This window comes from Callionymus lyra, chromosome 2, assembly GCF_982586985.1.
Source record: "Callionymus lyra chromosome 2, fCalLyr1.hap1.1, whole genome shotgun sequence".
Classification (NCBI taxonomy): domain Eukaryota; kingdom Metazoa; phylum Chordata; class Actinopteri; order Syngnathiformes; family Callionymidae; genus Callionymus; species Callionymus lyra.
In genome coordinates this window covers 1,469,566-1,487,335 of record NC_141819.1, presented here as the reverse complement: position 1 = coordinate 1,487,335, position 17,770 = coordinate 1,469,566, and the positions used below count along the sequence as shown (strand labels likewise).

General features: G+C 37.7%; 1 protein-coding gene across 1 annotated transcript in view; it reads right to left on the bottom strand.

Annotated features, from left to right (window-relative positions):
- The window catches only part of atp8b3 (ATPase phospholipid transporting 8B3), a 65,166-nt gene that overhangs the window by 17,882 nt on the left and 29,514 nt on the right, over positions 1–17,770 (bottom strand). The window contains exons 29-34 of the mRNA XM_087785558.1: positions 17,402–17,588; positions 17,118–17,341; positions 15,303–15,386; positions 14,987–15,202; positions 14,510–14,648; positions 14,318–14,448 (exon numbers count right to left, since the gene is read on the bottom strand). Coding sequence (XP_087641684.1) covers positions 14,318–14,448; positions 14,510–14,648; positions 14,987–15,202; positions 15,303–15,386; positions 17,118–17,341; positions 17,402–17,588 — 981 coding nt within the window. The remainder of the gene's footprint in view (positions 1–14,317; positions 14,449–14,509; positions 14,649–14,986; positions 15,203–15,302; positions 15,387–17,117; positions 17,342–17,401; positions 17,589–17,770) is intronic.

Below are 17,770 nucleotides of genomic sequence, written 5' to 3'. Positions count from 1 at the left end.
ATTCTTGAAACCAAACGTGCTGCCAGCAGGTGTCTTCTAGTATACTGAGAGAAGTATGTTTGAGACATACTTCAGATATCGTAGCATATTCTTGAAACTAAAGTTGCTGCCAGCAGGTGTCTCTAGTATACTGAGAGAAGTATGTTTGAGACATACTATCTGTGGAGGATTAGTTACTAGTTAGTACGTACACTATCCTGATGATACTAACTTCTAGTATACTGAGAGAAGTATGTTTGAGACATACTATCTGTGGAGGATTAGTTACTAGTTAGTACGTACACTATCCTGATGATACTAACTTCTAGTATACTGAGAGAAGTATGTTTGAGACATACTATCTGTGGAGGATTAGTTACTAGTTAGTACGTACACTATCCTGATGATACTAACTTCTAGTATACTGAGAGAAGTATGTTTGAGACATACTATCTGTGGAGGATTAGTTACTAGTTAGTACGTACACTATCCTGATGATACTAACTTCTAGTATACTGAGAGAAGTATGTTTGAGACATACTATCTGTGGAGGATTAGTTACTAGTTAGTACGTACACTATCCTGATGATACTAACTTCTAGTATACTGAGAGAAGTATGTTTGAGACATACTATCTGTGGAGGATTAGTTACTAGTTAGTACGTACACTATCCTGATGATACTAACTTCTAGTATACTGAGAGAAGTATGTTTGAGACATACTATCTGTGGAGGATTAGTTACTAGTTAGTACGTACACTATCCTGATGATACTAACTTCTAGTATACTGAGAGAAGTATGTTTGAGACATACTATCTGTGGAGGATTAGTTACTAGTTAGTACGTACACTATCCTGATGATACTAACTTCTAGTATACTGAGAGAAGTATGTTTGAGACATACTATCTGTGGAGGATTAGTTACTAGTTAGTACGTACACTATCCTGATGATACTAACTTCTAGTATACTGAGAGAAGTATGCTTGAGACATACTATCTGTGGAGGATTAGTTACTAGTTAGTACGTACACTATCCTGATGATACTAACTTCTAGTATACTGAGAGAAGTATGCTTGAGACATACTATCTGTGGAGGATTAGTTACTAGTTAGTACGTACACTATCCTGATGATACTAACTTCTAGTATACTGAGAGAAGTATGCTTGAGACATACTATCTGTGGAGGATTAGTTACTAGTTAGTACGTACACTATCCTGATGATACTAACTTCTAGTATACTGAGAGAAGTATGCTTGAGACATACTATCTGTGGAGGATTAGTTACTAGTTAGTAGTACACTATCCTGATGATACTAACTTCTAGTATACTGAGAGAAGTATGTTTGAGACATACTATCTGTGGAGGATTAGTTACTAGTTAGTATGTACACTATCCTGATGATACTAACTTCTAGTATACTGAGAGAAGTATGTTTGAGACATACTATCTGTGGAGGATTAGTTACTAGTTAGTACGTACACTATCCTGATGATACTAACTTCTAGTATACTGAGAGAAGTATGTTTGAGACATACTATCTGTGGAGGATTAGTTACTAGTTAGTACGTACACTATCCTGATGATACTAACTTCTAGTATACTGAGAGAAGTATGTTTGAGACATACTATCTGTGGAGGATTAGTTACTAGTTAGTACGTACACTATCCTGATGATACTAACTTCTAGTATACTGAGAGAAGTATGTTTGAGACATACTATCTGTGGAGGATTAGTTACTAGTTAGTACGTACACTATCCTGATGATACTAACTTCTAGTATACTGAGAGAAGTATGTTTGAGACATACTATCTGTGGAGGATTAGTTACTAGTTAGTACGTACACTATCCTGATGATACTAACTTCTAGTATACTGAGAGAAGTATGTTTGAGACATACTATCTGTGGAGGATTAGTTACTAGTTAGTACGTACACTATCCTGATGATACTAACTTCTAGTATACTGAGAGAAGTATGTTTGAGACATACTATCTGTGGAGGATTAGTTACTAGTTAGTACGTACACTATCCTGATGATACTAACTTCTAGTATACTGAGAGAAGTATGTTTGAGACATACTATCTGTGGAGGATTAGTTACTAGTTAGTACGTACACTATCCTGATGATACTAACTTCTAGTATACTGAGAGAAGTATGTTTGAGACATACTATCTGTGGAGGATTAGTTACTAGTTAGTACGTACACTATCCTGATGATACTAACTTCTAGTATACTGAGAGAAGTATGTTTGAGACATACTATCTGTGGAGGATTAGTTACTAGTTAGTACGTACACTATCCTGATGATACTAACTTCTAGTATACTGAGAGAAGTATGTTTGAGACATACTATCTGTGGAGGATTAGTTACTAGTTAGTATGTACACTATCCTGATGATACTAACTTCTAGTATACTGAGAGAAGTATGTTTGAGACATACTATCTGTGGAGGATTAGTTACTAGTTAGTATGTACACTATCCTGATGATACTAACTTCTAGTATACTGAGAGAAGTATGTTTGAGACATACTATCTGTGGAGGATTAGTTACTAGTTAGTATGTACACTATCCTGATGATACTAACTTCTAGTATACTGAGAGAAGTATGTTTGAGACATACTATCTGTGGAGGATTAGTTACTAGTTAGTACGTACACTATCCTGATGATACTAACTTCTAGTATACTGAGAGAAGTATGTTTGAGACATACTATCTGTGGAGGATTAGTTACTAGTTAGTACGTACACTATCCTGATGATACTAACTTCTAGTATACTGAGAGAAGTATGTTTGAGACATACTATCTGTGGAGGATTAGTTACTAGTTAGTACGTACACTATCCTGATGATACTAACTTCTAGTATACTGAGAGAAGTATGTTTGAGACATACTATCTGTGGAGGATTAGTTACTAGTTAGTACGTACACTATCCTGATGATACTAACTTCTAGTATACTGAGAGAAGTATGTTTGAAACATACTATCTGTGGAGGATTAGTTACTAGTTAGTATGTACACTATCCTGATGATACTAACTTCTAGTATACTGAGAGAAGTATGTTTGAGACATACTATCTGTGGAGGATTAGTTACTAGTTAGTACGTACACTATCCTTGATGATACTAACTTCTAGTATACTGTGAGAAGTATGTTTGAGACATACTATCTGTGGAGGATTAGTTACTAGTTAGTATGTACACTATCTTGATGATACTAACTTCTAGTATACTGTGAGAAGTATGTTTGAGACATACTATCTGTGGAGGATTAGTTACTAGTTAGTATGTACACTATCCTGATGATACTAACTTCTAGTATACTGTGAGAAGTATGTTTGAGACATACTATCTGTGGAGGATTAGTTACTAGTTAGTACGTACACTATCCTGATGATACTAACTTCTAGTATACTGAGAGAAGTATGTTTGAGACATACTATCTGTGGAGGATTAGTTACTAGTTAGTATGTACACTATCCTGATGATACTAACTTCTAGTATACTGAGAGAAGTATGTTTGAGACATACTATCTGTGGAGGATTAGTTACTAGTTAGTATGTACACTATCTTGATGATACTAACTTCTAGTATACTAAGAGAAGTATGTTTGAGACATACTATCTGTGGAGGATTAGTTACTAGTTAGTATGTACACTATCTTGATGATACTAACTTCTAGTATACTAAGAGAAGTATGTTTGAGACATACTATCTGTGGAGGATTAGTTACTAGTTAGTACGTACACTATCCTGATGATACTAACTTCTAGTATACTGAGAGAAGTATGTTTGAGACATACTATCTGTGGAGGATTAGTTACTAGTTAGTATGTACACTATCCTGATGATACTAACTTCTAGTATACTGAGAGAAGTATGTTTGAGACATACTATCTGTGGAGGATTAGTTACTAGTTAGTACGTACACTATCCTGATGATACTAACTTCTAGTATACTGAGAGAAGTATGTTTGAGACATACTATCTGTGGAGGATTAGTTACTAGTTAGTACGTACACTATCCTGATGATACTAACTTCTAGTATACTGAGAGAAGTATGTTTGAGACATACTATCTGTGGAGAATTAGTTACTAGTTAGTACGTACACTATCCTGATGATACTAACTTTCTAGTATACTGAGAGAAGTATGTTTGAGACATACTATCTGTGGAGAATTAGTTACTAGTTAGTACGTACACTATCCTGATGATACTAATTTCTAGTATACTGAGAGAAGTATGTTTGAGACATACTATCTGTGGAGAATTAGTTACTAGTTAGTACGTACACTATCCTGATGATACTAACTTCTAGTATACTGAAGAGAAGTATGTTTGAGACATACTATCTGTGGAGAATTAGTTACTAGTTAGTACGTACACTATCCTGATGATACTAACTTCTAGTATACTAAGAGAAGTATGTTTGAGACATACTATCTGTGGAGGATTAGTTACTAGTTAGTATGTACACTATCCTGATGATACTAACTTCTAGTATACTAAGAGAAGTATGTTTGAGACATACTATCTGTGGAGGATTAGTTACTAGTTAGTACGTACACTATCCTGATGATACTAACTTCTAGTGTACTAAGAGAAGTATGTTTGAGACATACTATCTGTGGAGGATTAGTTACTAGTTAGTATGTACACTACCCTGATGATACTAACTTCTAGTATACTAAGAGAAGTATGTTTGAGACATACTATCTGTGGAGGATTAGTTACTAGTTAGTACGTACACTATCCTGATGATACTAACTTCTAGTATACTAAGAGAAGTATGTTTGAGACATACTATCTGTGGAGGATTAGTTACTAGTTAGTATGTACACTATCCTGATGATACTAACTTCTAGTATACTGAGAGAAGTATGTTTGAGACATACTATCTGTGGAGGAATTAGTTACTAGTTAGTACGTACACTATCCTGATGATACTAACTTCTAGTATACTAAGAGAAGTATGTTTGAGACATACTATCTGTGGAGGATTAGTTACTAGTTAGTACGTACACTATCCTGATGATACTAACTTCTAGTATACTAAGAGAAGTATGTTTGAGACATACTATCTGTGGAGGATTAGTTACTAGTTAGTACGTACACTATCCTGATGATACTAACTTCTAGTATACTAAGAGAAGTATGTTTGAGACATACTATCTGTGGAGGATTAGTTACTAGTTAGTACGTACACTATCCTGATGATACTAACTTCTAGTATACTAAGAGAAGTATGTTTGAGACATACTATCTGTGGAGGATTAGTTACTAGTTAGTACGTACACTATCCTGATGATACTAACTTCTAGTATACTAAGAGAAGTATGTTTGAGACATACTATCTGTGGAGGATTAGTTACTAGTTAGTACGTACACTATCCTGATGATACTAACTTCTAGTATACTAAGAGAAGTATGTTTGAGACATACTATCTGTGGAGGATTAGTTACTAGTTAGTACGTACACTATCCTGATGATACTAACTTCTAGTATACTAAGAGAAGTATGTTTGAGACATACTATCTGTGGAGGATTAGTTACTAGTTAGTACGTACACTATCCTGATGATACTAACTTCTAGTATACTAAGAGAAGTATGTTTGAGACATACTATCTGTGGAGGATTAGTTACTAGTTAGTACGTACACTATCCTGATGATACTAACTTCTAGTATACTAAGAGAAGTATGTTTGAGACATACTATCTGTGGAGGATTAGTTACTAGTTAGTACGTACACTATCCTGATGATACTAACTTCTAGTATACTAAGAGAAGTATGTTTGAGACATACTATCTGTGGAGGATTAGTTACTAGTTAGTACGTACACTATCCTGATGATACTAACTTCTAGTATACTAAGAGAAGTATGTTTGAGACATACTATCTGTGGAGGATTAGTTACTAGTTAGTACGTACACTATCCTGATGATACTAACTTCTAGTATACTAAGAGAAGTATGTTTGAGACATACTATCTGTGGAGGATTAGTTACTAGTTAGTACATACACTATCCTGATGATACTAACTTCTAGTATACTAAGAGAAGTATGTTTGAGACATACTATCTGTGGAGGATTAGTTACTAGTTAGTACGTACACTATCCTGATGATACTAACTTCTAGTATACTAAGAGAAGTATGTTTGAGACATACTATCTTTGGAGGATTAGTTACTAGTTAGTACATACACTATCCTGATGATACTAACTTCTAGTATACTAAGAGTAGTATGTTTGAGACATACTATCTGTGGAGGATTAGTTACTAGTTAGTACATACACTATCCTGATGATACTAACTTCTAGTATACTAAGAGAAGTATGTGATTTGAGACATACTATCTGTGGAGGATTAGTTACTAGTTAGTACGTACACTATCCTGATGATACTAACTTCTAGTATACTAAGAGAAGTATGTTTGAGACATACTATCTTTGGAGGATTAGTTACTAGTTAGTACATACACTATCCTGATGATACTAACTTCTAGTATACTAAGAGTAGTATGTTTGAGACATACTATCTGTGGAGGATTAGTTACTAGTTAGTACATACACTATCCTGATGATACTAACTTCTAGTATACTAAGAGAAGTATGTGATTTGAGACATACTATCTGTGGAGGATTAGTTACTAGTTAGTACGTACACTATCCTGATGATACTAACTTCTAGTATACTAAGAGAAGTATGTTTGAGACATACTATCTGTGGAGGATTAGTTACTAGTTAGTACGTACACTATCCTGATGATACTAACTTCTAGTATACTAAGAGAAGTATGTTTGAGACATACTATCTTTGGAGGATTAGTTACTAGTTAGTACATACACTATCCTGATGATACTAACTTCTAGTATACTAAGAGTAGTATGTTTGAGACATACTATCTGTGGAGGATTAGTTACTAGTTAGTACATACACTATCCTGATGATACTAACTTCTAGTATACTAAGAGAAGTATGTGATTTGAGACATACTATCTGTGGAGGATTAGTTACTAGTTAGTACGTACACTATCCTGATGATACTAACTTCTAGTATACTAAGAGAAGTATGTTTGAGACATACTATCTTTGGAGGATTAGTTACTAGTTAGTACATACACTATCCTGATGATACTAACTTCTAGTATACTAAGAGTAGTATGTTTGAGACATACTATCTGTGGAGGATTAGTTACTAGTTAGTACGTACACTATCCTGATGATACTAACTTCTAGTATACTAAGAGAAGTATGTTTGAGACATACTATCTGTGGAGAATTAGTTACTAGTTAGTACGTACACTATCCTGATGATACTAACTTCTAGTATACTAAGAGAAGTATGTTTGAGACATACTATCTGTGGAGAATTAGTTACTAGTTAGTACGTACACTATCCTGATGATACTAACTTCTAGTATACTAAGAGAAGTATGTTTGAGACATACTATCTGTGGAGAATTAGTTACTAGTTAGTACGTACACTATCCTGATGATACTAACTTCTAGTATACTAAGAGAAGTATGTTTGAGACATACTATCTGTGGAGAATTAGTTACTAGTTAGTACGTACACTATCCTGATGATACTAACTTCTAGTATACTAAGAGAAGTATGTGATTTGAGACATACTATCTGTGGAGGATTAGTTACTAGTTAGTACGTACACTATCCTGATGATACTAACTTCTAGTATACTAAGAGAAGTATGTTTGAGACATACTATCTTTGGAGGATTAGTTACTAGTTAGTACATACACTATCCTGATGATACTAACTTCTAGTATACTAAGAGTAGTATGTTTGAGACATACTATCTGTGGAGGATTAGTTACTAGTTAGTACATACACTATCCTGATGATACTAACTTCTAGTATACTAAGAGAAGTATGTGATTTGAGACATACTATCTGTGGAGGATTAGTTACTAGTTAGTACGTACACTATCCTGATGATACTAACTTCTAGTATACTAAGAGAAGTATGTTTGAGACATACTATCTTTGGAGGATTAGTTACTAGTTAGTACATACACTATCCTGATGATACTAACTTCTAGTATACTAAGAGTAGTATGTTTGAGACATACTATCTGTGGAGGATTAGTTACTAGTTAGTACATACACTATCCTGATGATACTAACTTCTAGTATACTAAGAGAAGTATGTGATTTGAGACATACTATCTGTGGAGGATTAGTTACTAGTTAGTACGTACACTATCCTGATGATACTAACTTCTAGTATACTAAGAGAAGTATGTTTGAGACATACTATCTGTGGAGGATTAGTTACTAGTTAGTACGTACACTATCCTGATGATACTAACTTCTAGTATACTAAGAGAAGTATGTTTGAGACATACTATCTTTGGAGGATTAGTTACTAGTTAGTACATACACTATCCTGATGATACTAACTTCTAGTATACTAAGAGTAGTATGTTTGAGACATACTATCTGTGGAGGATTAGTTACTAGTTAGTACATACACTATCCTGATGATACTAACTTCTAGTATACTAAGAGAAGTATGTGATTTGAGACATACTATCTGTGGAGGATTAGTTACTAGTTAGTACGTACACTATCCTGATGATACTAACTTCTAGTATACTAAGAGAAGTATGTTTGAGACATACTATCTTTGGAGGATTAGTTACTAGTTAGTACATACACTATCCTGATGATACTAACTTCTAGTATACTAAGAGTAGTATGTTTGAGACATACTATCTGTGGAGGATTAGTTACTAGTTAGTACGTACACTATCCTGATGATACTAACTTCTAGTATACTAAGAGAAGTATGTGATTTGAGACATACTATCTGTGGAGGATTAGTTACTAGTTAGTACGTGCACTATCCTGATGATACTAACTTCTAGTATACTAAGAGAAGTATGTTTGAGACATACTATCTGTGGAGAATTAGTTACTAGTTAGTACGTACACTATCCTGATGATACTAACTTCTAGTATACTGAGAGAAGTATGTTTGAGACATACTATCTGTGGAGGATTAGTTACTAGTTAGTATGTACACTACCCTGATGATACTAACTTCTAGTATACTAAGAGAAGTATGTTTGAGACATACTATCTGTGGAGGATTAGTTACTAGTTAGTACGTACACTATCCTGATGATACTAACTTCTAGTATACTAAGAGAAGTATGTTTGAGACATACTATCTGTGGAGGATTAGTTACTAGTTAGTATGTACACTATCCTGATGATACTAACTTCTAGTATACTGAGAGAAGTATGTGATTTGAGACATACTATCTGTGGAGAATTAGTTACTAGTTAGTACGTACACTATCCTGATGATACTAACTTCTAGTATACTAAGAGAAGTATGTTTGAGACATACTATCTGTGGAGGATTAGTTACTAGTTAGTACGTACACTATCCTGATGATACTAACTTCTAGTATACTAAGAGAAGTATGTTTGAGACATACTATCTGTGGAGGATTAGTTACTAGTTAGTACGTACACTATCCTGATGATACTAACTTCTAGTATACTAAGAGAAGTATGTTTGAGACATACTATCTGTGGAGGATTAGTTACTAGTTAGTACGTACACTATCCTGATGATACTAACTTCTAGTATACTAAGAGAAGTATGTTTGAGACATACTATCTGTGGAGGATTAGTTACTAGTTAGTACGTACACTATCCTGATGATACTAACTTCTAGTATACTAAGAGAAGTATGTTTGAGACATACTATCTGTGGAGGATTAGTTACTAGTTAGTACGTACGCTATCCTGATGATACTAACTTCTAGTATACTAAGAGAAGTATGTTTGAGACATACTATCTGTGGAGGATTAGTTACTAGTTAGTACGTACACTATCCTGATGATACTAACTTCTAGTATACTAAGAGAAGTATGTTTGAGACATACTATCTGTGGAGGATTAGTTACTAGTTAGTACGTACACTATCCTGATGATACTAACTTCTAGTATACTAAGAGAAGTATGTTTGAGACATACTATCTGTGGAGGATTAGTTACTAGTTAGTACGTACACTATCCTGATGATACTAACTTCTAGTATACTAAGAGAAGTATGTTTGAGACATACTATCTGTGGAGGATTAGTTACTAGTTAGTACGTACACTATCCTGATGATACTAACTTCTAGTATACTAAGAGAAGTATGTTTGAGACATACTATCTGTGGAGGATTAGTTACTAGTTAGTACGTACACTATCCTGATGATACTAACTTCTAGTATACTAAGAGAAGTATGTTTGAGACATACTATCTGTGGAGGATTAGTTACTAGTTAGTACGTACACTATCCTGATGATACTAACTTCTAGTATACTAAGAGAAGTATGTTTGAGACATACTATCTGTGGAGGATTAGTTACTAGTTAGTACATACACTATCCTGATGATACTAACTTCTAGTATACTAAGAGAAGTATGTTTGAGACATACTATCTGTGGAGGATTAGTTACTAGTTAGTACGTACACTATCCTGATGATACTAACTTCTAGTATACTAAGAGAAGTATGTTTGAGACATACTATCTTTGGAGGATTAGTTACTAGTTAGTACATACACTATCCTGATGATACTAACTTCTAGTATACTAAGAGTAGTATGTTTGAGACATACTATCTGTGGAGGATTAGTTACTAGTTAGTACATACACTATCCTGATGATACTAACTTCTAGTATACTAAGAGAAGTATGTGATTTGAGACATACTATCTGTGGAGGATTAGTTACTAGTTAGTACGTACACTATCCTGATGATACTAACTTCTAGTATACTAAGAGAAGTATGTTTGAGACATACTATCTTTGGAGGATTAGTTACTAGTTAGTACATACACTATCCTGATGATACTAACTTCTAGTATACTAAGAGTAGTATGTTTGAGACATACTATCTGTGGAGGATTAGTTACTAGTTAGTACATACACTATCCTGATGATACTAACTTCTAGTATACTAAGAGAAGTATGTGATTTGAGACATACTATCTGTGGAGGATTAGTTACTAGTTAGTACGTACACTATCCTGATGATACTAACTTCTAGTATACTAAGAGAAGTATGTTTGAGACATACTATCTGTGGAGGATTAGTTACTAGTTAGTACGTACACTATCCTGATGATACTAACTTCTAGTATACTAAGAGAAGTATGTTTGAGACATACTATCTTTGGAGGATTAGTTACTAGTTAGTACATACACTATCCTGATGATACTAACTTCTAGTATACTAAGAGTAGTATGTTTGAGACATACTATCTGTGGAGGATTAGTTACTAGTTAGTACATACACTATCCTGATGATACTAACTTCTAGTATACTAAGAGAAGTATGTGATTTGAGACATACTATCTGTGGAGGATTAGTTACTAGTTAGTACGTACACTATCCTGATGATACTAACTTCTAGTATACTAAGAGAAGTATGTTTGAGACATACTATCTTTGGAGGATTAGTTACTAGTTAGTACATACACTATCCTGATGATACTAACTTCTAGTATACTAAGAGTAGTATGTTTGAGACATACTATCTGTGGAGGATTAGTTACTAGTTAGTACGTACACTATCCTGATGATACTAACTTCTAGTATACTAAGAGAAGTATGTGATTTGAGACATACTATCTGTGGAGGATTAGTTACTAGTTAGTACGTGCACTATCCTGATGATACTAACTTCTAGTATACTAAGAGAAGTATGTTTGAGACATACTATCTGTGGAGAATTAGTTACTAGTTAGTACGTACACTATCCTGATGATACTAACTTCTAGTATACTAAGAGAAGTATGTTTGAGACATACTATCTGTGGAGAATTAGTTACTAGTTAGTACGTACACTATCCTGATGATACTAACTTCTAGTATACTAAGAGAAGTATGTTTGAGACATACTATCTGTGGAGAATTAGTTACTAGTTAGTACGTACACTATCCTGATGATACTAACTTCTAGTATACTAAGAGAAGTATGTTTGAGACATACTATCTGTGGAGAATTAGTTACTAGTTAGTACGTACACTATCCTGATGATACTAACTTCTAGTATACTAAGAGAAGTATGTGATTTGAGACATACTATCTGTGGAGGATTAGTTACTAGTTAGTACGTACACTATCCTGATGATACTAACTTCTAGTATACTAAGAGAAGTATGTTTGAGACATACTATCTTTGGAGGATTAGTTACTAGTTAGTACATACACTATCCTGATGATACTAACTTCTAGTATACAAAGAGTAGTATGTTTGAGACATACTATCTGTGGAGGATTAGTTACTAGTTAGTACATACACTATCCTGATGATACTAACTTCTAGTATACTAAGAGAAGTATGTGATTTGAGACATACTATCTGTGGAGGATTAGTTACTAGTTAGTACGTACACTATCCTGATGATACTAACTTCTAGTATACTAAGAGAAGTATGTTTGAGACATACTATCTTTGGAGGATTAGTTACTAGTTAGTACATACACTATCCTGATGATACTAACTTCTAGTATACTAAGAGTAGTATGTTTGAGACATACTATCTGTGGAGGATTAGTTACTAGTTAGTACATACACTATCCTGATGATACTAACTTCTAGTATACTAAGAGAAGTATGTGATTTGAGACATACTATCTGTGGAGGATTAGTTACTAGTTAGTACGTACACTATCCTGATGATACTAACTTCTAGTATACTAAGAGAAGTATGTTTGAGACATACTATCTGTGGAGGATTAGTTACTAGTTAGTACGTACACTATCCTGATGATACTAACTTCTAGTATACTAAGAGAAGTATGTTTGAGACATACTATCTTTGGAGGATTAGTTACTAGTTAGTACATACACTATCCTGATGATACTAACTTCTAGTATACTAAGAGTAGTATGTTTGAGACATACTATCTGTGGAGGATTAGTTACTAGTTAGTACATACACTATCCTGATGATACTAACTTCTAGTATACTAAGAGAAGTATGTGATTTGAGACATACTATCTGTGGAGGATTAGTTACTAGTTAGTACGTACACTATCCTGATGATACTAACTTCTAGTATACTAAGAGAAGTATGTTTGAGACATACTATCTTTGGAGGATTAGTTACTAGTTAGTACATACACTATCCTGATGATACTAACTTCTAGTATACTAAGAGTAGTATGTTTGAGACATACTATCTGTGGAGGATTAGTTACTAGTTAGTACGTACACTATCCTGATGATACTAACTTCTAGTATACTAAGAGAAGTATGTTATTTGAGACATACTATCTGTGGAGGATTAGTTACTAGTTAGTACGTGCACTATCCTGATGATACTAACTTCTAGTATACTAAGAGAAGTATGTTTGAGACATACTATCTGTGGAGAATTAGTTACTAGTTAGTACGTACACTATCCTGATGATACTAACTTCTAGTATACTAAGAGAAGTATGTTTGAGACATACTATCTGTGGAGAATTAGTTACTAGTTAGTACGTACACTATCCTGATGATACTAACTTCTAGTATACTAAGAGAAGTATGTTTGAGACATACTATCTGTGGAGAATTAGTTACTAGTTAGTACGTACACTATCCTGATGATACTAACTTCTAGTATACTAAGAGAAGTATGTTTGAGACATACTATCTGTGGAGAATTAGTTACTAGTTAGTACGTACACTATCCTGATGATACTAACTTCTAGTATACTAAGAGAAGTATGTGATTTGAGACATACTATCTGTGGAGGATTAGTTACTAGTTAGTACGTACACTATCCTGATGATACTAACTTCTAGTATACTAAGAGAAGTATGTTTGAGACATACTATCTGTGGAGAATTAGTTACTAGTTAGTACGTACACTATCCTGATGATACTAACTTCTAGTATACTAAGAGAAGTATGTTTGAGACATACTATCTGTGGAGAATTAGTTACTAGTTAGTACGTACACTATCCTGATGATACTAACTTCTAGTATACTAAGAGAAGTATGTGATTTGAGACATACTATCTGTGGAGGATTAGTTACTAGTTAGTACGTACACTATCCTGATGATACTAACCAGTGCACAAGAGAAGTATGTGATTTGAGACATACTATCTGTGGAGGATTAGTTACTAGTTAGTACGTACACTATCCTGATGATACTAACCAGTGCACAAGAGAAGTATGTGGTTTGAGACACGGCTCACGACTTTAATGTTGGTCTTCACACGATAAGATGAAAAACGAGGACGTTCCTCCAACAATGTTCCTCCAACAAGGTTCCTCACCTGACGCCTCCCGCGTGGGTCGAGGACGGCGTGGAGTCCGTGGAAGGCGAGCGAGGGCAGCACGGAGGTCCAGGACGCGAGCAGCGCCGCGAGCCAGACGCTCGGGTCGGCGAAGGCCTTCTCGGACGAACCTGCGAACGAGAGACGAGGGTGTGAACGTGTCCAGCAGGTGGCGCCGTGGAGCGACGGAACCGTGGAAGGTGTAGTCGTTGGGCGAGGACCGGAACAGGGCGAGGCTGTGGGTGACCCGGGTCAGGATGAAGAACGAGGCCAGCGAGACCATCACGGAGGCGACGTTGAACTTGGTCCAGTGACGCGTCAAGACCACGATCTGAGAGAAGAAGAAGAAACCAGTCTCACACTACAACTCCCACAATGCAACAGTTCAAGGCTTTCACTCAAATTGGATTTTTAGATTCTGATCCTGTTGCTGCTTTTATTTAATGATATTTTTCTCTAATCAATTTCTATATCGAAGACTTTTTAACTCATTTAATCGAAACAAATGGAATATTTTCTAAATGCTTTTTTTTAAAACATAGAGTTTGATGTTTATATTATTTATTATATATTTGATATAAATGAGTTTAAATTCAACATTATCAACACATATTGAATTTAAAAGGCGTCGGATTGAAACCTATTCGAGTTGGTTTCATTGGAACTGACCTCGGTGATGGCGGCCAGCGTGACGGCCAGGGAGACGGTGACGGCCATGGTCTGGAGGTCCAGGTGCGAGTCGTAGAAGACTCCACACGGGATGAAGAACAGGACCAGGGAAGCGTAGAGGGCGTAGAGCAGGTGCCCGAGCAACACTCTGGCGCTGGACTGCTCTTGTCTCCTGTAGAGCTCCGGACACGCCAGACTCTCGTCCACACTCACGTCCTGCCACCAGAACGTGAGGAACCGGAACCTTCAGTCGTGACCATGAAGGTCCACTGAACACACTCGCCGTTCATGTCAGACTGAAGGAAACAAGACTCACCTGTTCAAAGAAGGCGAGGCAGAGGACGGGGACGGACGTGTAGAAGACGCTGTAGAAGGCGATGAACCAGGGCTCGTAGAGTCTCTTCACACAGAGAGAGACATGTCAAGACTAGTGTCTCACCTGTGCTTCACCTGTGCTTCACCTGTGCTTCACCTGTGCTTCACCTGTGCTTCACCTGTGCTTCACCTGTGTCTCACCTGTGCTTCACCTGTGCTTCACCTGTGCTTCACCTGTGTCTCACCTGTGTCTCACCTGTGCTTCACTTGTGCTTCACCTGTGCTTCACCTGTGCTTCACCTGTGCTTCACCTGTGCTTCACCTGTGTCTCACCTGTGCTTCACTTGTGCTTCACCTGTGCTTCACCTGTGCTTCACCTGTGCTTCACCTGTGTCTCACCTGTGCTTCACCTGTGTCTCACCTGTGTCTCACCTGTGCTTCACTTGTGCTTCACCTGTGTCTCACCTGTGCTTCACCTGTGCTTCACCTGTGCTTCACCTGTGTCTCACCTGTGCTTCACCTGTGTCTCACCTGTGTCTCACCTGTGTCTCACCTGTGCTTCACTTGTGCTTCACCTGTGTCTCACCTGTGCTTCACCTGTGCTTCACCTGTGCTTCACCTGTGTCTCACCTGTGCTTCACCTGTGTCTCACCTGTGTCTCACCTGTGTCTCACCTGTGCTTCACCTGTGCTTCACCTGTGTCTCACCTGTGCTTTACCTGTACTTCCCCTGTGCTTCACCTTTGCTTCACCTGTGCTTCACCTGTGTCTCACCTGTGTCTCACCTGTGCTTCACCTGTGCTTCACCTGTGTCTCACCTGTGCTTTACCTGTACTTCCCCTGTGCTTCACCTTTGCTTCACCTGTGCTTCACCTGTGCTTCACCTGTGTCTCACCTGTGTCTCACCTGTGCTTCACCTGTGCTTCACCTGTGCTTCACCTGTGTCTCACCTGTGCTCTGATCTCACCTGTGCTCTGATCTCACCTGTGCTCTGATCTCACCTGTGCTCTGATCTCACCTGTGCTCTGATCTCACCTGTGCACTGATCTCACCTGTGCTCTGATCTCACCTGTGCTCTGATCTCACCTGTGCTCTGATCTCACCTGTGCTCTGATCTCACCTGTGCACTGATCTCACCTGTGCTCTGATCTCACCTGTGCTCTGATCTCACCTGTGCACTGATCTCACCTGTGCTCTGATCTCACCTGTGCACTGATCTCACCTGTGCCTTGATCTCACCTGTGCTCTGATCTCACCTGTGCACTGATCTCACCTGTGCACTGATCTCACCTGTGCTCTGATCTCACCTGTGCTCTGATCTCACCTGTGCACTGATCTCACCTGTGCCTTGATCTCACCTGTGCTCTGATCTCACCTGTGCTCTGATCTCACCTGTGCTCTGATCTCACCTGTGCTCTGATCTCACCTGTGCACTGATCTCACCTGTGCTCTGATCTCACCTGTGCTCTGATCTCACCTGTGCACTGATCTCACCTGTGCTCTGATCTCACCTGTGCACTGATCTCACCTGTGGTCTGATCTCACCTGTGCTCTGATCTCACCTGTGCTCTGATCTCACCTGTGCTCTGATCTCACCTGTGCTCTGATCTCACCTGTGCTCTGATCTCACCTGTGCACTGATCTCACCTGTGCTCTGATCTCACCTGTGCACTGATCTCACCTGTGCTCTGATCTCACCTGTGCTCTGATCTCACCTGTGCTCTGATCTCACCTGTGCACTGATCTCACCTGTGCTCTGATCTCACCTGTGCTCTGATCTCACCTGTGCTCTGATCTCACCTGTGCTCTGATCTCACCTGTGCACTGAAGCCGTTGAACAGAGCGAACCAGATGTGCACCAGCGCGAAGCTGCTGGTCTTGAACAGGAAGTATCGCAGGAAGATGGAGATGCGTCTGCAGGACCAGCGTCCGTGGACCAGCAGCAGCTTCTGCAGGAACCTGAACTGGGCCAGAGCGAAGTCTGCGTTCTGGACCGCCTGACCTCCTTCCACGCCGGCCAGTCCGACGCCAACGTGAGCCGCTGCAGGAGAAGGAAAACCAGGAGACGTGTTTCTCCGACGCCGTCGGTCACGTGACTCACTCTTGATCATGTTGACGTCGTTGGCGCCGTCGCCGATGGCCAGAGTCACGGCGTCCGTGTGTCTCTGGACCAGCGAGACCACGGCGGCCTTCTGACCCGGAGTGACCCGGCAGCACAGCACCGACTGACACCTGCTGGCCAGCTTCATGAACACGGCGCCGCCGTCCGGACCCTGATGGACCTCAGTCTGCAGGTGAGTGAACATGGTTTGATTCCACAGTGTTGTTGTTGTTGTTGTTGTTGTTGTTGTTGTTGTTGTTGTTGTTGTTGTTGTTGTTGTTGTTGTTGTTGTTGTTGTTGTTGTTGTTGTTGTTGTTGTTGTTGTTGTTGTTGTTGTTGTTGTTGTTGACATTAAAGCAGCTTGTTTCA